The following is a 21,371-nucleotide window of genomic DNA, read 5'->3' on the forward strand; positions in this document are numbered from 1 at the left end:
AATTCCTATAGGGTACGAGGCAGTCAGTAAATGTTTTTTAATGAAAGGTAGTAAAATTTATCTGAGACAGAAACCATGGCATGGTTCCTGTGTGAGAAAAGAAACTTCAAGTTTTCCACTTTCACCTGGGCTTTAGAGTAACTCAAATACAGCAACATCACCAAATGGTATTTATTAATCATACTACGCATCCTAGAAGCCATCCAGCACTCTTCTCTATGTGAGAGAAATAAAGGATCAATGGACCTAAATATATCTGAGAATGTAAATAGTATATCAACGTTACAGAGAAGCAGAACAGAGGACATTTTATGGAGTAATGGGTATGAGGTGTGAATTTTTTTTTTTTTTTTTAAACTTATGACAGGAGATCTTAGACATAGACCAGGAAGGGAAGGGGAGTGAGAAATAAAGAGAAGGTAGAGGTAAGGGTGGAAATGCGTAGAAGGAAGGAAGGAAAAAAGGGAAAAAAACCCTGTCTTTGTGAGAGAAATGGAAAGGCTAAGATGGGTATGAATATATAGAAAGTAAAACTCAATAAAGAACTACTTTAGGGGCACCTGGGTGACTAAGTCGATTAAGCGTCCGACTTCGGCTCAGGTCATGATCTCACAGTGCGCGGGTTCGAGCCCCACGTCGGGCTCTGTGCTGACAGCTCAGAGCCTGGAGCCTGCTTCAGATTCTGTGTCTCCCTCTCTCTCTGACCCTCCCCTGCTCTTGCTATCTCTCTCTCTCTCTCAGAAATAAATAAAACATTAAAAAAAACTAAAAAAAAAAAAAAAGAACTACTTTAAAAAGCATGTTAAGACTAGAACCACAGTGTGATCCTAAGCCGCATGAGAGCAGTGAAAAATGATAGAGCACAGTCAATCCAACCGAGTATCTTTTTTTTTTTTTAAATATATTTTTATTTATTTCTAGGAGAGAGAGAGAGAGACAGCGTGAGCAGGAGAGGGTCAGAGAGAGAGGGAGACACAGACTCTGAAATAGGCTCCAGGCTCTGAGCTGGCAGTCAGCACAGAGCCCGACGCGGGGCTCAAACCCACGAACCGCGAGATCATGACCTAAGCGAAAGTCGGACGCTTAACCGACTAAGCCACCCAGGCGCCCCTCAACCGAGTTTCTTTAATGATGGGTCAAGAATTACTGGCAAGGGGCATGCCTCTAAGAAGATGTCTGGCGATGCAGTAGACTTGTCTAAGGCAGACAACCTGAGGAGAGCTATCTAAATTACATGGAACATTTAAGAAAAAAACAAAACAAAACATCATTAAACACAAACACTAAATGGTAAGTAGTAAAATTTTATCTAGCAGAGGACCTACTTAATTCTTATATTCAAATCACATTATTTCCAATACATTTGAAATCTGTAAGTTACTAGTGTTATTCTGTATAGTGACTTTTCATCTGAGTTCAATGGTGTCACTGACAGGGCTTTAAAGCACAATTTTTAGCAATTCTTACCCTGAAAAATTTAGAAATACAACTCCAAGTGAAACAAACATGAAAAATTCCAAACTACTATGGTACCCAAACTAGTGTTAGAGAAAATCAAGTATGTTAAAAAAAAAAAAAAAAAAAAAAAAAAAAGCCCATCTGTGAAATTATGGGAAGCTACCTCCTCAGAAATATCTGACAAATATTTCTCACTCGAAAAGTATACACACTCATTTCAAAAGAGGATAACAAGAATACTCATTCAATTTTAATACAACGGAAACAATGCAAAAATGTAAGCTCAGAGAATGTTAAAGAAACTGAGCGTTCTTAAATTTTAGCTCATGAATCGCAGGTTTAAACTCCATACCTTTCCAACTGCTTCTGATGTTTCTCCTCCCTTGCCTGAGCCTTCATCTGCTGCACTTCAATAGTATCAGGCTTCCTTCTTCGCATGTAGAGTTCGTGGTTTCCCATACATAAAGCCAAAATCCGCTTGTTGATTCTCAGACGAGGTGCATAAAAAACAAAATCCTAAACATAAAGTTTCTAAATTTAAAATCTTCCTGAGGATAGTGTCTCTCACAATCATCTGCACTAAATTTTAATATGTGGTATGAATTCTAATGTCATGTTATCCACAGTTTAGAAATCATAAAATGTCCTACTTCCTAGTGAGTATGCCATATTTGCACCGAATGGTGAAGGCTCCCAGCTGCTTCTTAGGGATGAGGACTGTTAACAAACATCACCTACCTTATAGATGAAACTCAGTTAAAATAAAACTCTAATATTTATGTTATAAAAAAGACTAACACCTTTTATTTTTAATAGCATTCATTATTTTATCACTAGGAAAGTTCAACTATGGAAAGAAAATGTTTCTCAGGAGCAAGTCAATAAATGATGAACAATGCCACTCTTCAAATGATACTGCAGCAAAGTGGCAGAAATGAATCAAGAGTTAATACAGAAAACATATAAAAGAATTTTACTTACGGGTGCCTTTTTGTCGATTGGCTTTATAACAAATTTTTTGTCATTAAACGAAATATTTCTGATTTCACTCCAGGGAAAACCAATTTTAGGTGTTAACCTTAAAAAATGAGAGCATTCCTTTACTTAAAAGCAGGAAACAAAAGACACAACTCATAACATTTTGGGGCCCATTTAGCTGAATGGCCAGGCTGAAGAGTGCCAGACTCTCAAATGCATTACAGTACTCATACTACTGACATTATCTCCGAAGGGGAAATGTGACCAATTAAGGATTGAAGGATTTTATAATGCATCATGAGCCTCCAAAGTGTCACACTTATTTTCTTAAAATGACCTAGAAAACACTAACAAGCCAGAGTGCAGAACTGAACTTGCTGGGGCTCTGTAGTAGCTGATTTAGATTCAAGCTACTAAAACTATTAAATATATTTATGAAGAGGGAGGAAAAAAAGAAATCTTCATAGCCTTTCATGTGATTATAGACATGTTACTAAATATAAAAAATTTTTTATTTCCTTCCTGTTTACTTTTAAAATGAGTATTTGTGAAAACATTAAAAACACTAATTTCCAGTATCTTTAAATTTTTTTATGTTTATTTATTTTGAGAGAGAGAGAGAGAGAGAAAGCACGAGCAGTGGAGAGGCAGAGAGGGAGAGAGACAGAATTCCAAGCAGGCTCTGCACTGTCAGCACAGAGCCCAATGCAGGGCTTGAACTCACAAACCGTGAGATCATGACCTGAGCCCAAACTCAGATCCAGACGCTTAACTAACTGAGCCACCCAGGTGTCCCTAATTTTTTTAATGATGATTTTTCAGAGAATGCGAGACAAAGCATGAGTGGGGAGGGACACACGGGACACACACGCGCACACACACAATCTCAGAGCAGGCTCCAGGATCTGAGCTATCAGCACAGAGCCCAAGTGGGGCTTGAACTCAGAAACGGTAAGATCATGACTTGAGCCAAAGTCGGATGCTTAACTGACTGAGCCACCCAGTAGTCCTTACTTTCAGTACCTTTAAAGGGATTAACTTTATGGTATGTGAATTCTATCTCCGCAGAAAAACACGTTAGACATTCACATACACCAATGTTCGGATAAGTGGCAGGGCTGGAATTCCAGCTTAAAAAAATTTTGTTTTAATGTTTTATTTATTTTTGAGACAGAAAGAAACAGAGCATTAGAGGGGGAGGGGCAGAGAGACAGAGAGACACAGAATCAGAATCAGGCTCCAGGCTCCAAACTCATAGCACAGAGCCTGACGCGGGGCTCGAACCCACGAATATGAGATCATGACCTGGGCCGAAGTTAGAGGCCCAAATGACTGAGCCACCCAGGCGCCCCTGGAATTCCTAAAACTATGCACCACTTAACCCCATTTTACCACGCCACACACACAGATTTAGGGAACAGATTGGAACAACAATTTTGTTTCTGCTTTTCACATATTTTACTGTTTCAGACTACCCATCAAATTTGTCACTGTTTTCTAGTAACAAGTGTGCAAAATGATTATGATATCCATGCTGGCCAAAAGACATCTTTTTAGTCAGTATTCTGAGAATAGAGCATGAACTTCTACCTATTGATAGTTCTTTTAATTCTTAAGAAGATTGCGAACTGCAGCACAGCACATAATTTTTTTACAGAAGACCTCCTTTATCAATATCCGTGCTTTATACTGCCCTCCAACGGCCATTCAAATGTCAAAGCTACCTGCTTTTAAAAAGAAGGGTGCTGGAAGACATCTATTGTTTTTTTTAACGTTTATTATTTTTTTTTTGAGAGAGAGGACAGAGCACGAGTGGGGGAGGGGCAGAGAGAGAGGGAGTGAGAGAATCTGAAGCAGGCTCTAGGCTCTGAGCTGTCAGCACAGAACACGGCCCAGAGCTCAAATACATGAACAGTGAGCTCATGACCTGAGCTGAAATCAGATGTTTAATTGACTGAGCCATCCAGGCGCCACAAGGAACACAGTAATTTTTAAGGTAATGCTGTACTACATTTACACATTACTTTGAACTATTCTAAAGCAATTTCCTCATGCAATTCTCACAATAATCTTTGACGTCAGACTGGCAGTTACAAGAATTTCAGAGAGTTAGTAACTTGACCAGGGTCACAAAGGCAATTAATAGCAGAACTGTTAAGAACCTAACAAGCTTTTAAAGTCCTCTATTTTGATTTTTAAAAAAATCTTAGAAATACAATAGATTTTAGTTATTTAAAAAAAAATGAACCAGTATAGAGAAGACCAAATTCTCCTTTGTCCATAATCTCAAATCTTAGTCCCTCCCATTCTGAGCTAACCCCCTCTTTCATAGTCCCCATTTTTATCTGTAACCTTATCTATAATGGATACTTTAGTAGAAACTAATTCAATGATTTTTAAAAGAAAGAAAAGGGGAAAAAATCTGGTCCACAGGACTGGTCTGTAAATCCATTTTGCTTTTCAAAATTTTCAAAATATTCTCTTCTGAATGATATAGCCTTTTAACTTGCCTGGTAATATAAATAAAAAATACATATCAGAGTAAAATTATAAAATGCGCTCTTCTAGACTTATTGTTAGAAATGTGTACATTATTAGATATTGGTAATAATGAAACTAGAATTCTAGAACCAACCCAGAATAAAGAGAAATGCCTTAGGAAAAGACATTATTGGCACAGACTTAAAAGCTTATGTGGGGGGCGCCTGGGTGGCTTAGTCGGTTAAGCGTCCGACTTTCGCTTGGATCATGATCTCGCGGTTCGTGGGTTCGAGCCCCGCGTCGGGCTCTGTGCTGACTGCCAGCTCAGAGCCTGGAGCCTGTTTCGGTCTGTGACTCCCTCTCTCTCTGACCCTCCCCTGCTCACGCTGTCTCTCTCTCTCTCTCTCCTAGAAATAAAAAAAAAAAAAAAAAAAGCTTATGTGGTACAGCAAATAAATTAAAGAAAATATAAAGCAACTGTAGCTATCATTCCTAAAGATATTATGAGTCTGATGTATTTTATATTAATATAAAAATTAATGCCTGGTCAATTTCAAAATAAAATTACACTATCCATTATGCTCACTTAATACAGTGATACTCTACTAATGTCCAAAAACATTCAAAACAATTCCTATAAATGTCTTTAAAAAGGTGTTACAGAATACAATAAATCATGCATCTATTAATTTCATTCTCATTGCTCTTGATTTCCTATATATGTGAATTTCAATTTCAATCTATATGCCAAGCATAATATTTAAGAAATTATTCTTCACCTATAAAGGGTGAAGATTTAATTTAATTAATTTACGGGACAGAACTCACAAGAGAGCAAATAAAAGTGAATCACTCCATCTGATAAGTACACTGACAAGCAGAACTCTGAAGATATAAGATGTTGCAAAAATGGAAATATGATATCCAAAAGTCTATGTGTCATTAACTAATCAATTAAGCAGAAAAAAAAAAAAGCAGTAAGAGTAATCAAGTCAAAAAGGAACTTTTACAGAGTATGAAATTAAAGCCATACAGATCACTGATTAATGACTAGTTCACTATGCAGCTAATTTACTCACTTGTCATCATGCTCATAAATATTCAGACCCAGAGCATCAACACCTAGCCACAATTCAGTTCCCTTTTTATTTTTTATTTCAAAATAGTTGACTCCATACATTTCTAGATCTTGTGCAATCTTCAGGTATTCCATCATAGAATCTTCCCTGTTAAAATAAATAAAGTTTATTGTTAATACGCTTAAATAAAGGTAATACCAAACAAATTACAAAAATACTTTGGATTAAAATGTAGTGCTTTATACTTATTCATATAAGTTGAATGATCTTTGGTGGATAATCTGATGTATTAATAAATGTTATGAAATAAAAATACATTGAGGAAAAACACTAAGAAAATAGCCACCCAATTACCTGAGCATTCCTCTGTGTTCTTCATGCCAGTTCTGTATTCTCTCTTCCCACTGTTCTTTTGTCAGCTTGTGTTGTTCCAAAACACTGTAAGAGGGAAAAAAATCTATGAGAATGCCTCTATGGTTCAAAATCAACACTCCTTTAAAAGCCTAGACTCGGGGCACCTGTGTGGCTCAGTAAGCATCCGGCTTTGGCTCGGGTCATGATCTCGCATTCCATAGGTTCGAGCCCCCCACTGGACTCTGTGTTGACAGCTCGGAGCCTGTAGCCTGCTTCGGGTTCTATGTTTCCCTCTCTCTCTTCCCCTCCCCGACTCCCGCTCTATCCCTCTCTATCTCTCGAAAATAAATAAACGTTAAAAAAATTTTTTTTTAAAAATCGACCCATTCAATACCTTAACTGTGATGGCAGCTGTCATAAAAACTCATATTCATGATCAAATTGCACAGAGTACACACACACACCCGCGCATGCGCGTGCACCTGACTGCATGTGAAACTGATGAAATCTGAATCAGGTTGGTAGACTGTATCAGTATCTTGGTTGACAGAGTACTCAACATGAAAGATGTTACCAAAACGCTGCAAAACGCTGGGAGAAGGATACATGGAATCCCTCTATTTTTTACAACTGCATGTGAATCTCGAATTATCTCAACAAAAACGTTTCTAGAATCCTGAAATTATTTTAAAAAACAGATACACACATAGTTTATGGGAACTGAAATGTTTCCAATGAATACAGTATTGGACAAAAAAGAAAAAAAAAGGAAAAGGACTTTCTCATTACTAACAGAAAAATAAGAGAATGGAGTGAAAATCAGAATTCTTAAATTCTTCATATATTCACTTTTCTTGGTGCTAAATTTCATTTTGTTATTTTCTATAGATAATGCTTTACATAAAATTATACATGTGAAAAGTTATACTTTTTACCATTCCATGCTCTCCAAATAACTTTGGAGTTTCTTTTCAAACCTTCCAGTGTTCCTTATGTAAATGTAAGCAAACATATTTTCTACTACTAATATTTTAACACCAAATCAGCAATTTCAACATGCATATAATTTATCTACTCTACACACTACAGATTATTTATTTCTATTCTCTTTGGGTCATATAATGATAATTATACATCTTTCTTTATTGGTGAATCCTCAGATCCTACTTTACTAATAGCAAAAGCTGTGGTGTTAAAATATTATCATTTAACTGTATAAAAAAGTTCTGGGAAACCCAGGAATGTCTGGCAGTGTAAGGAACCTCAGAATGCCATCATCCTTTGCAAAAGTTACTATTTAGAGCGGAGTCCCTAATGAGGTCTCAAACAAACCATTATGTTCTTACAATGCACTGCTCCTTTCTCTGTGTATCCTCTTTCAAGCTCTTGGCTTTTTGAGAGAGGAGTTTTGTCTTCCCCCTTAGAGCATTTAAGTTTCTACATAGTTCTGTGTTTATACTTTCTTTTGCTGCCTTGCCTCCTCTGCTCACCAAGAGGAATGCAATCAGCCTTGAGGGCATCATCAGTGCAGCCAAGTGCTAGGATGGTGATATTAAGTATATCTGAAGGTATGGGTTAAATTGGATGCCATTAAGATTTATGTTCTAGCTTTTTATAACCTACCTTTCAACTATCATTTGTTTGCATTTTGCATAATAAACCTGTACTATTAATCTGTATAAGTTATCTGCAGGTATTCAAAATTTCCTGCCCTTTCTTCTGTCCAGAGAAAGGAGTCCATCTTCATGGCTAATCTGTCTGACTTGGATTTAAATCTGTCTATCTGGGTTTTTAAAGGACTTCTCTCTTCACTGCCTCAGGATCTATACTTCCTCATTTATGACAGGGGACATATTTATTGTCCCCTGCACGTATGTGTGTACGCACACACACGCACATGACATATAGTGATTTGGCAAAGGATCACCACAACCATATTCCTCACCACTATATGCCCAGTACCAGTACTGAAGAGGTACTCAAAACTGTATAGAAAATAAAGGAATTACAACAAATCAGTTCTTTTCCATCTTTTAAAGAACAGGTCTATAAACTCTTGCTTCCATGGTTATTTTTTTTTTTCGGTTTCTTTTTTTTCCATAGACCAACTTCTTTTAAGAACTATCCATATTCACTATCTTTCATTTGCATCTGGCATCCACTGCCCCTAGTGCCCCACAGTCCAGCTGCGACCACAACAACATGCTGAAGCTGCTTCCACTAAGGTTACTCCCAATATCCTTATTGCTAAACCCAATAGACACCTGAGTTGTCCTATTATACTCGATCTGTTTGTACTATATGACTGCTAACCAGTCCTTCCTTAAAGCTTCCTTATACCTTGGCTTCCATAATTAACATTCCTCTGCTATTATTATTCTGTACTCTCTGGACATATTCTCTCAACTATGCTTTAAAGGAGCCTCTTCCCCTGTACTTAAAAATTAAGTTCTAACAAGATCTGTCTTAGGCCTGTTGCTCATTTTAGATGTACTGTTAAGTTCATCTCCTTCATTCCCATGGGATAATTATCTATTTGCTGACTATTACTAAAACCATATCAGACTGTGTTCACATTACTCTCCAATATCCAGATCCACATCTAGAAATGAATACTAACTAACTCCCATGGTTATACTGGTTATGTTTCAAACTCGGCAGATTCAAAACTGAAATCTTCCTCAAAAACATACTGCTTCTCCCCATACCTTGGCAAAACGGTATTACTAACTACCCAGATGCCTGAACCAGAAAACTGGCACATAAAAGTTACGTATATCTAGTTCTTTTCAAAGGAGAGAGATACTATCTGGTGGATGTGACCATCCGCGTCAAGAGAAAGCTAAACTGTACTGTGGGAGAACAGACTGCTTATCCAGGTTTTTCTATACAAGAACTAAAAGCATCCATCAAAGTCATCAAATTGTGTTTGATTTAGGATGACCAAAAAACCTGATTACTAATTCCCCCACTTAGGTACTTAGTGAGAAAAAGTGTGCTATACCAGACACAGAATTAAGTTCATTACTATAAAGGTATTTTCTCCATTCTAAATATAAAAACTAGTATTCTGATTTTATTTTTTTAAAGGAAACTATTTGTTTGTTTGTTTACTTATTTATTTAGTGTGGGAGCATAAGTGAGTCAGGGGCAGAGAGAGAGAGAATCCCAGGAAGGAGGTTAGGGGGTGAGAGAGAGAGAAGCGGGGTTCACCCGAGGCAGGGCTCATGTTTTACCCAAAGTGGGGCTCGTGTTCACCCAAAGTGAGGCTCAAGTTCACCCAACATGGGACTTGAACTCAAGAAACATGAGATAATGACATGAGCGGAAGTCAGATGTTTAATGACTGAGCCACCCAGGTACCCAGTATTCTGACTTTATGAGTAAGACTCTTTTAAGCTCAGATAGCTTGAAATAGTCCTCCAAACATTACCAACCTCAAGAACACCTGACTGTCTCTAACTTCAAAATTGTGGACCAAATCTTGAAGGGTATGTGCTATTATCCTCTTTTTAAATACAGTTGGCTACAGCACACATGCATTTAAAATAAAAAAAAATTAAATTGTGCTTGAATGTGATTCCCATGTTTAAAATATTATAAAAAATCATATGACTACTAAATGGAAGTCAATTACATCATCTTGTACTCAACTAAAGAGCAATCTAATCTAACATTAAAAGAACAACCATCGGGGCATGGGTGACACAGTTAAATGTCCAACTCTTGACTTCGGCTCAGGTCATGATCTCACAGTTCGTGGGTTCAAGCCCCTGCACTGGGCTCTGCACTGACAGTGTGAGGCTTGCTCGGAATTCTCTCTCTCTCTCTCCCACCCTCCCTCTCTCTCTGGCCCTCCCCTGCTTTCTTTCTCTCAAAATAAATAAATAAGCTTAAAAAAAATCTTGGGGGAAAAAAAAGAACCATCTATGATATACCTAAGATAAAGCATGCCTATTCTACAAAAAATTAAGAAACTGTAAGGTTAGTTTTGATTATATATGATATTTACCTTAGGTCCTGATTTACAACTTAACCTCCTGTGCATTTTACTAAGTATAAACTATATCTCAATTATGGTACAGAGTTGTGGATTCACTATGTTGTACACCTGAAAGTAATGTCACATTGTGTGCCAACTACACTTCAATAAAAATTAAAATAATTGAATCTCAATTAAAAATAAAAACCAACCCTTTTCTGAAATGAAATTCTACTGTGCTAGTAATAACTATTCAATTCAATACTTGAAAAAAAATCTGAGACCAAGAACTTAGGGTTGGAATAATAATCAAAATTAAATACAGATTAAGAGGTGTCTCGTATTTCTGATTCTTTGGTGCACAGAATGTATTATTTTATCTTCTAAGAAAACTATTATTGCAACAGCATTAAAGAACACTGTAATATTTAATAATCAAATATTAAAGCTATTATGCTTTTAATGATACCTTCTAAAGCATGTATTAACACAACACAACTGATTAGCCAAAAATAAATGTTAATGCCTACAACCAAAGTAATACAAGTGGACATGAAGTAGTTTCCTTTCTTCATATTTACTATCTATGAAAAAGAAACTACCATTTAAAAGCTTAAAAACTACAAGGAAGTAGTACAGCAATTAAATCTTAGGTTAATAATATGCAATTTGCATTTAAATATAGAAATTTTAAAATTCAGGAATTTGGACTAAGCACAGTTAACACTTTCTCTCCAGGTTCTAAGTGATCTCCATGTACATCCTAGCATGCTACTCTAATTATGAACTGAGATATTTTAAAGTAATATTTGATGTTGTCTTTTTAAAAAATATTTACTTGTGAGAGAGAGAGAGAGAAAGTGCACGAGTGGGAAAGGGGCAGAGAAAGAAAGGGAGAGACAGAATCCCAAGCAGGCTCCACGCTCAGTGCAGAGCGTGATGTGGGGCTTGACCTCGCGACCAGGGCTCTGAGATCATAACTTCAGCCAAAATCAAGATTCGGATGCTCAACCTACTGAACCACTCAGGTGCCCCTGAAACATGTTTTTTATGAAAAATTATATTTCAGAAGTTTGTAAATAGATTTAAAAAATTTTAAGTTTGCTAGCTGGATCAGAGGGAATATACTTTTAAAAGTCATGACCCAGTAGCTACATGGATTTATAGATGCTGTAATTACCTAAACTTTCTACCTCATCTCCTCATTCCCACAAGACAAGCAATAAATGGAGCTAGTGGTAATATGGGCTTGGGGAAGGACTGTAACAACTCTTGCCTGGTAAAAATTCTCACACAGACAGATGCCTCATAAATGCTTTGATAATATAAGAGCCAGGCTACACTTCCTCTACAGAATTAAGTTTTTAACTTTTTAGTTTTTTCATTATTGTTTTAAAAGTTTATTTATTTTGACTGAGACAGAGTGCAAGTGGGACAGGGGCGGAGAGAGAGAGGCAGACAGAGGATCTGAAGCAGGCCCTGTGCTGAGGGCAGAGAGCCTGATGCAGGGCTTGAACTCAAGAATTGTGAGATCATGACTTGAGCCAAAGTCAGATGCTTAACCTACTGAGCCATCAAGGCACCCCAGTTTTTAACTTTTTTAAGTAGTGTTTTGTTTTTTTAAGTTTATTTAAGTAATCTCCACACCCAACATAGGGCTCAAACTAATAACCCCGAGATCAAGTGTCACATGCTCTTCCAACTAAGCCAGCCAGACATCCCTAAAAGGTGTTTTAAACTCAGTTTTCAAATGCCTAGTCTAGTGGTCCGCTCAGCACAGACCATACCTAAGACTGTCCCCCTCTCCCTCAGCCCCTCTCCCCATCCCCGCTCGCATTCACACTCTCTCTCTAAAATGAAAACATTCAAAATTAAAACAACATCTTTCACTTACCGCTGGGGTAGGAGTCTATCATTAGCCAGGTAGCCTGATTTATGAATCTCTTTATTATAATCTCCGTACTTGGCCTGGACAGCATAGGAAGCCAGAAGAACTGCAGTCTCTGGTGGACAATAGATCTCATCATTTAAGATGGCTTCCTTAACTTGCAGGAAGAAAAGTCTCTGGGTTATTTCTTGAATTAATTCCTCAGAAACATCTTCAGGAAAGAATTTAGCTCTAAATTTAAACTGTAAAGGATTCTCTTTTTTAACATCTTGCTGTGTCACCTGGAACAGTAAGTTCAAACATCATCAACAAAACCGTAAGTTCACATCAAATTCTCTTTTTGAAGAAAGATGTGAAGTATAAGATTCTAAATCCATAAGTAAGACTCTAGTGTATAAGTAAGATTCTAAACTTATAAGAAACTTATTCTTTAGATGTTTAAATCAAAATCAAAGCACTCAGTTACACCTAATATTATTTATTACATATTAAGTTTTCAAACAGGAAAATTGAACATTGCAGTTTTCTAAGATGATAAAATTCATGGTAACATTGAATTAAAAGACATGACACCTTTAATGACTCAGAAATGATTACAAAAGGAGGTCTGACGTGAGTCAGACACTGCGCTTTCCTGGTACAAATTCACGATCATGATAACTTCAAAATAACTTAATTATTAGCTCAATTTAATACATATTTTACCTTTTTATTTAGTTTAAGCCATGTAGAATAACCTTTGCTGTCCACATACTGCAGCCCAAAAAACCAGACCTCACGCAATCCAACTGTTTTCACCACCTTAAAAAGAAAGTTCAAATTCAGTTCAACATTCACAGTATAAGGAAATGATACTGTATTAAAAAAAAAAAACAAAAACCAAAACCAGAGGTGTTATAGGTATATTCCTCTGCTATAGAGGTCTTTCTTAAATTTCATACACTAATTAAAGGAACATTTCTGAAAACTTCAGGTTTTATGTATTACATTTTGTAACGTTATTTCCATTTTCTGTGATCCATTTTTTTAAACCTCTTTTTCTTTCTTATCTCCCATCATGACCCCAAGAGATAACAAGAAGTCCAGGAAATATATACAAAGCTGTCATAATCCCACTTGCCTATTTCAATTTATCTCCACAACCACACAAGTGGGCAGGCAAGGCAAACAGCATCATTATGGTGATGAGAGTCCCTAGGACAAGTAAAAGCCATACCTCCAGGTAATCCCGCTGGTGATTCCATGCCCCCTTCTACTATACTCTTCACCTACCATCAATATAAATATTCTATGTTCTCCCCTTCTGAACAAGACACCATTTTTGGAACATGCCCAAATTTTACCCTTCTCCAACTCTGCTCATGCTTCTTTTTTTTAAATTTCTGAGAGACAGTGGGACAGTGTGAGCAGGCAAGGGTCAAGAGAGAGAGGGAGACACAGAATCTGAAGCAGGCTCCAGGCTCTGAGCTAGCTGTCAGCGCAGAGCCCGACGCGGGGCGCAAAACCACGTACCGTGAGATCATGACCTGAGCTAAAGTCAGACGCTTAACCGACTGAGCCACCCAGGCGCCCCTCATGCTTCTTCTTCCACCTAGAATGTTTCTTCTGTACTTTTGCCACCTTCTAAATAATCTTTTCCTCAAGGCCCAGCTCTACTAACATGCCTTCTATGAATGAAGCTGTCCTATTATACAGATAAAATTAAATCACTTGTTCCTTAATGTTCCCACAGTACTTTATCTACTAGGACATTTATTCTATCTTATCATAAGTAACTGTATGACTAGTAGTGTGTCTATTTACCCCCCATTGTTTAAAACTAAGGACAGAGATCTTCCATTGTTTAAAACTAAGGACAGAGATTACTGCCTTATTCATCTTAATCATGTCATCCTAAAGAATTAGTAGCCTATGGAAGGCATTCAAAAGTATCAGAGTAAATAAAGTGGTAAGCTAGGGTCCACCAAATAATGTACCAACACTTATAAGGAAAAGATTATTTTTTAAAAAATCTATATTAAGATAAAGTGAGGGAAATGAGCCAGGAGAGGTGAGAGTTTATTAATATTTGAAAAGCTATAGAGAAAGATTCAACATTAGTTTTTATATGATAAATATTCTTGGCTTATTTTTTTAAAATATCAAAATACAGGGGTGCCTGGGTGGCTCAGCCGCTTAAGCGTCCGACTTCGGCTCAGGTCATGATCTCATGGTTTGTGACTTCGAGCCCCGCACTGGGCTCTCTGCTGACAGCTCAGAGCCTGGTGCCTGCTTCAGATTCTGTGTCTCCCTTGCTCTCTCTCCCTCCCCTGCTCATGTTCTCTTTTTCAAAAATAAATAAACATTAAAAAAATTTTTTTAAACATGTCAGGTTTTTAGACTTCAAGATAGCATACTGAACCCTTCAGTTAACTTCCCTTCTCTTGAAAAATTCACTAAAATTACACACAGCAAAAAAATGAAAAGAAAACATTTAGCTCTAGGGAAAGTTACTATCAAAAAAATAAAAATAGAAATTTCTGGATGATATGGGATATAAAGCCTCGCAATGATGCAAAAACTGATCAGTGCCAAGCAACCAAAACTTAAAACTAGACAAAGGAGATCCCAAATAATTTAACTTTGGCAAAAGACAGGTTGTCCCAGAAGAGCCAAAGAAAATATTCCAGCTCAGGACAGCAGAGTAAGAAACTTATATAGGTCAAAAGCAACAGGGAGAAATGTTTCAAAGTAGTTGCCTGAGTTGTGGCCATTAGGCTCTGTGTGATTCATGATGCTTGCTGAGGAAAGGGGATCCACCGCAGTGGGCACGGAGGGTAGCACCTTAACTAACTGGAGACGGTCAACAAACACCAAGAAGAGCAAGAGAGCTCGGCTGTGAAATTCTTTAAGAGGCCCTATCTCTTCAGTGCTTTTCCTACTACTTCTCAAAGGGTACTTAGAAACTTTCAGCCACATACTTTTATAAGTAAAAACATACTTGAGGAAGTGGTGTCTGAGTGGCTTAGTCAGCTAAACATCTGACTCTTGATTTGGGCTCACAGTTTGTGGGTTTAAGTGCTAAGGAGCCTGCTTGGGGTTCTCTCTCTCTCCCCCTCTCTCTGCCCTCCCCAACTCTGGCTCTCTTGCTCTTTCTCACTCTCTCAATAAATAAACTTAAAAAAAAATACTGAGCACTTAATCACAATATATGTATACTTATCTATGAATTATACACAAGTAATCACAGTAACACATTATAAAGCATATATTTTTAAACTAACTTGAAAAAGGACAAAAATATGAACAAACATTTTAATTTTTTTTTCTTGCATACTAAAGATCATGTTGAACGCTGCTTAGGAGTCTGAATACTCTCTAATCCCACAAATGAAGTTAGACACAAAGGACAATGTGGGAAGATCAGGCAGTAAACCCAAGGACCCCATGCGCTCGGTTAGAGCCCCCTACACACAGCAGCTGACCTCAAGCTCATCACAATCAGAAGTGACGCTTTGCTACAGTACAAATGGACTCGGGTTGCTATGGACCCTCGCTTGAGAGTACCCCTATCTCTAGTCTGCTCCTGGTCAGACCGTGAACCTACCTACCTGCCAACCCACTTCATATACTCACTATACTCAAGGTAAAGCCTGCTTTTAGATCCTAACATTTGGACTCAAGAGAAGCTGTCAGAAAACAATAGTGACACTGAGAAATAACTGCTGAGAAAGTACATTACATATAACAACACTCCTTACCTAGAACTTCATTTATACTAACAACTGTGTGTGTGTGTGTGTGTGTGTGTGTGTGTGTATGTGTGTGCGTGTATCAAATACTGTCCTATGTACTTTCCATAGATGGATTCTCACTTAACTCACAACAACCTCCTCAGGGAAGAAGAGTGCTATCCATCATCATCTTCATTGTACAAATGAAACAAATGAGGCAAAGCAAGTAAACTGTCCAGATCAAACAGCTAAAGCTAGGACTCTACTGCAGGCAGCGTGGCTCCAGAGCCCATACTCTTCAACTACCGCACAACAACGCACTGCAATAAAGGAGGTGTCCTTCCTCCCTGGTATCCAAACGAAAGCAACTCTACTTAATAAAAAACAAGTATTTTATTTCTCAGTACACAGTATCATAAAGGCCCACTTGCTGATTACTTTTTGACTAACACAAACACTGCACTCACTATGACATTTCAACTTGCTACAAAGTAAGTACAATAAATGCTAACTCCATTCACGTTTTTAAAAATGCTTATTTAGTTTGGAGGGGGAGGGGTGGAGAAGCAGAGAGAGAGAGAGGAAAAGAGAATCCCAAGCAGGCTCTGCACTAACAGCATAGGGCTTAATCCCAACAACTGTGAGATCCGGACATGAACTGAAATCAAGAGCTGAATGCTTAACCAACTGAATCATCCAGGCACCTCTCCATTCACATTTGTATTCAAGTAAGATAGGCTATAGATTCACAAACAGGAAGCCTAGAAGAATCAACAGAAAAGAATGCCATATTAGTCCATAAGGTAAAATGTGTATAAGGTATGGTGCATGTAGCTGCTTATGATTTTGCTTTAAGAATTTGCTCACTCATACAAAATAACCTTTCATCTTACAAAAAGACCTTATCACGGCTTTCCAGATCATCAATTACCTAGTCAGGAAGATTAACTATATTTTGTCAGGAAAAGAAACAACTTTCCGGGAATTTTTAAATTTTATATCATATTTTAGATTAGCATGTGATAAAATGCTACATAATAAAACCAAATATCTATTAGGTTACTTACTGCTGTACATTAGAAATTCTGTCTCCTGTTCTGTTCACTAAGTTCAAGAAGTCTAACCACAGACCACTGCTCTCTGGCTCAGATGTAAAAGTTCATGTAAACATTCTTCCCTGAGCCTCATGCCCTGCAAAATCTATCACCTTCCTCCCTTTTGCAATCAAGTCACCTTCCTAACCACTTGGCCTCTGGGTACCAATCTCTGTCCTCCCCTTCCCAATAAAACATCAGTAATAACATCATACTGCACCACCTGGGGAACTTGAGTTTCATGCTCTACCCACTGAGCTAGCTGGGCACACCTGGGGAGCTTAAAAAAAAAAAAAAAACTAGTGATTTACAGTAGGCCCCAGACAATTAAATCTGAATCTTTGGAAAAGGTTTTCGAGCATTGCTTTTTCTTTTTTTAAAGCTCCATCAGTGGCTCAAATCTGCATTCAAGAGTGAGAAAAAAAGACAAGACCCGTAGTCCACATTCCTTAATGTGACACCCATGTTCACTTATGAGGCTATGGCACCAAACAGCTGCAGGTACCTCCTTACAGCCTTGAGCTCCCCGTGTCCCTGACCTCCCCTCTGTCTAGGATCTCCACCCACCTCACTGTGCACAGGGTCTTTCACTTCTTTTTTGTCCTCATTACAACACTTCACATAGCAGACGTTAAAGAAATACCTTCTAAATGCTGTTGGGAAAACTGGCCAGAGACATGCAAAAGAATGTACCTGGACCACTTTCTTACACCATACACAAAAATAAACTCAAAGTGGATGTAAGACAGGAAACCACCAAAATCCTGAGAAGAAAAGAGGCAGCAACCTCTCTGACCTCAGCCACAGCAACTTCTTAATTGACATATCTCCAGAGGTAAGGGAAACAAAAGCAAAAATGAACTACTGGGACCTCATCAAGATAAAAAACTTCTGCACAGCAAAAGAAACTGTCAGCAAAACTAAAAGCTAAAAGGCAGCATACGGAATGGGAGAAGATATCTGCAAATGACATATCTGATAAAGGGTTGGAGAACTCCAAACTCAACACCCAAAAAACAAATAATCCCAAAGAGAAATGGGCAGAAGATATGAACAGACACTTTTCCAAAAAAGACATCCAGATGGCTAACAAGACACATGAAAAGATACTCATCAGAGAAATACAAATCAAAACCACACCGAGATACCACCTCACACCTGTCATAATGGCTAACATTAACAACTCAGGAAATAAGAGATGTTGGTGAGGATGCAGAGAAAGGGGAACCCTCTTGCACTGCTACTGGGAATGCAAACGGGTACAGTTGCTCTGGAAAACAGTATGGAGGTTCCTCAAAAAATTAAAAATGGAATCACCCTACAATCCAGCAATGGGACTTTTAGGTACTTACCCAAAGGATAAAAAAAATGCTGATTTGAGGGGGTACATGCACCCCAATGTTTACAGCAGCACTATCAACAATAGCCAAAGTAAGGAAAGAGCCCAAATGTCTATCAATTGATGAATGGATACAGAAGATGTGATGTATTATTCAATGATCAAAAATGATGAAATCTTGTCATCTGCAACAAAGCGGATAGAACTAGAGTGTACTGTGCTAGATGAAATAAGTCAGAGAAAGATAAATACTGTATGACTTCACTCGTGGAATTTTAGAAACAAAACAGATGAACAAGAGAAAGGGGGAAAAAAGAGGTAAGCAAACCATAAGAGCCTCTTACCTACAGAGAACAAGCTGAGGGCTGCTGGTGGCAGGGAGGTGGGGGATGGGTAAAGTAGATGATGAGTATTAAGGAGGGCACTTGTGATGAGCACTGGGCGTTATATTTAAGTAACGAATTACTAAATTCTACTCCTAAAACTTATACTTTATGTTAACTAAGATTTAAACAAACAAAAACATACAAACAGGAAAAAAAAAACACATCTAATAATTATTTTTAAAAAGTCTTCTCTCTCAAACCCAGGAATGAGAAACAACCGGTCTCTACAGTTGTGCCAGATATCTGGAATAGGTACTGTGAAAAATTCCAAGGGCCACATTGTTGCAATAACAGTAAAATTACACAAAAACATACAAAGAAGTTGCAACAGAGTCCAGGCTATACTGTCAAAAGTGGCCTACATCATGTGGCCCCATGATACCTGGTCAAAAAGCTGCTTGCCAGTCGTATTGGGCTGAATGGCAAACTCCAGCTCAGCATCCATGGTGGTCACGCGTACATTGATCTGCAGAAAAAAAAGAAGGGAAAATCATTAGGAAAGAGAATGTATTTTTTAAGTATTAAACATGAGGAAACATTCTCATTTGATTTATAAAATAAAACATAATGTGCAGGCAATAAAGAACTACTCCATATCTATACCTAGTATTCTCTTTATTAAAGTGATAAAGTTTGATTTTAGTTAGGAAATCTAAAATCTATTTGAAAAAGAGCTTACAAAGTCCTCTTTTAAAAACATTTATTGGGGCACCTGGGTGGCTTAGTCGGTTAAGCGTCCGACTTTCCTTTCGGTCATGATCTCACGGTTTGTGGGTTCAAGCCCTGTGTCGGGCTCTGTGCTGCCAGCTCAGAGCCTGGAACCTGTTTCAAATTCTGTGTCTCCCTCTCTCTCTGACACTCCCCTGCTCACGCTGTCTCTCTCTCTCCCTCCTAGAAATAAATAAAACATTAAAAATTTTTAAAAAAAATTATTGTGTGCTTAGCATACATACTAGGCACTAGGCCATGAGCTTTCCATATTCTCATTTAGCCCCTGCAACAATACTGGGAAATACATTAATTTCTATAGAAACTAAAAGAGCTCCCATTACTTGCCCAAGGACACAGGGATACCCAGCAGCAGAGGAGGTATTTCAATTGACCATAACTCCAAATTCTTGGAATGTCATTCACTATCCCGTCTTTCAACACAAAATTCAGATAATATTCATTTATTTATTTTACAGTATTTATTCTATATCCTATAGTATATATTCTATAGTATTTATTTTATAGTATTTGTTTATTCTGCAAATATATTCACTTTATAAAGAGCACTCTGATTGACCTTTATTTGTTAGACTCTATCCTAAATTCTTTTGTATAAATACCTTTCTAACTGGATATCCTCACCAAAATCTTCACATGCCTTAACAAAAATAATTTTAATTCCAGAGTATCATCGTCACTAAGAGTTTACTATCATGTGGCACAATCTATGTTTTTAACTCATACTATTACAACTCTAAATGTGACTTATTTCCTCTTTATATTTTGTACTTATTCTAATAATATACCTCTGCATATGTAACTTTTATCTGAAATATCTTCTCTAATCAAATAAACCTTACAAGTCTATCCTTTAAATAATGCCTATTAGGAAATGTTGATACACATATACACGTAGCATACATACACGATGAAGCATAACAACATAAAACCTATTGGGATATAATATATATTTGGTCTTCATTCTGTTTCCTGGCAGAGAGCTCCTAAAACCCCTGGAATTTCCAAAGTGACAGAAGTGAGGGGAGCATTTTTTTTTTTACTCATAATATGTCCCCTTCAACCATACCTGAGTTTATGTTAATGAAGTGACTCCAGATGGGCCCCTACACACCTTCATGGTGGGGGCTGGTAACCAGAAGAATCAAACATGTGATTAGTTAATTTGCTCCCCGAAGACAACTATGAAACAGATCAAATATCTACAGGTCTGGGGTCTGAATCTGCATGCTCTATTCAGTTGCACTGGCTGATGTACTAGTATGTCAAAACCATACTGTTTTATTACTACATCTTTCAATAAGTCTTACTATCTGGTAGGAAAAATCTCCCCCCCTTATCTTCAAGACATCTTGGCTATTCTTGGCTCTTTTTTCTTGTTTCTGACTTCACACAAAATCCTAAATTTTCAAAATACCCCACTATGGTTTAAAATGGAACTACACTAACTTCATCAGTCTTCTGAGGTAAGAAATAACATCTTCTCAATACTGACTCTTCCTATCCATGACTGTGGTTCTCTCTGTGCATTCATTTAACTCTTCTTTAAAATCTTACAAAAAATGTTCCTAATTTTCTCCCTAAAAACCCTATTAATCGGGGTACCTGGCTGGCTGGCTCAGTGGAGTGTGCGACTCTTGATCTCAAGGTTATAAGTTCAAGCTCCCTCTTACTCCTACTGGGTGTACAGATTACTTTAAAAAATAAAATATTTAAAAAAAATCTTATTAATCATTTGTTAGAGATCTTTCCCATAAATCGCTATGATTTTGTCACTACTATAAATACAGGTCCACCATCCATTGATATCCCAAAGGCGTTGAAAACAAGTTTTAGATAATTTCTAGCAAAACCTTAACACGAAGTGATGGGAGACTAGCTGGTGAATTT

The 21,371-nt window shown here is 37.5% G+C and overlaps 1 protein-coding gene across 2 annotated transcripts in view; it reads right to left on the reverse strand.

The window, feature by feature from the left end:
* The window catches only part of RDX (radixin), a 95,394-nt gene that overhangs the window by 54,085 nt on the left and 19,938 nt on the right, over positions 1-21,371 (reverse strand). For both annotated transcript variants that reach the window (XM_039229141.1, XM_039229140.1), the window contains 7 exons: positions 19,135-19,218; positions 12,926-13,021; positions 12,227-12,501; positions 6,351-6,434; positions 5,997-6,143; positions 2,440-2,536; positions 1,811-1,974 (listed from right to left, as the gene is read on the reverse strand). In XM_039229141.1, the coding sequence (XP_039085072.1) occupies positions 1,811-1,974; positions 2,440-2,536; positions 5,997-6,143; positions 6,351-6,434; positions 12,227-12,501; positions 12,926-13,021; positions 19,135-19,218 (947 nt within the window). The remainder of the gene's footprint in view (positions 1-1,810; positions 1,975-2,439; positions 2,537-5,996; positions 6,144-6,350; positions 6,435-12,226; positions 12,502-12,925; positions 13,022-19,134; positions 19,219-21,371) is intronic.

This window comes from Hyaena hyaena, unplaced genomic scaffold (genome assembly GCF_003009895.1).
Source record: "Hyaena hyaena isolate Hyena2069 unplaced genomic scaffold, ASM300989v1 scaffold_36, whole genome shotgun sequence".
NCBI classification, from domain to species: Eukaryota; Metazoa; Chordata; class Mammalia; order Carnivora; family Hyaenidae; genus Hyaena; species Hyaena hyaena.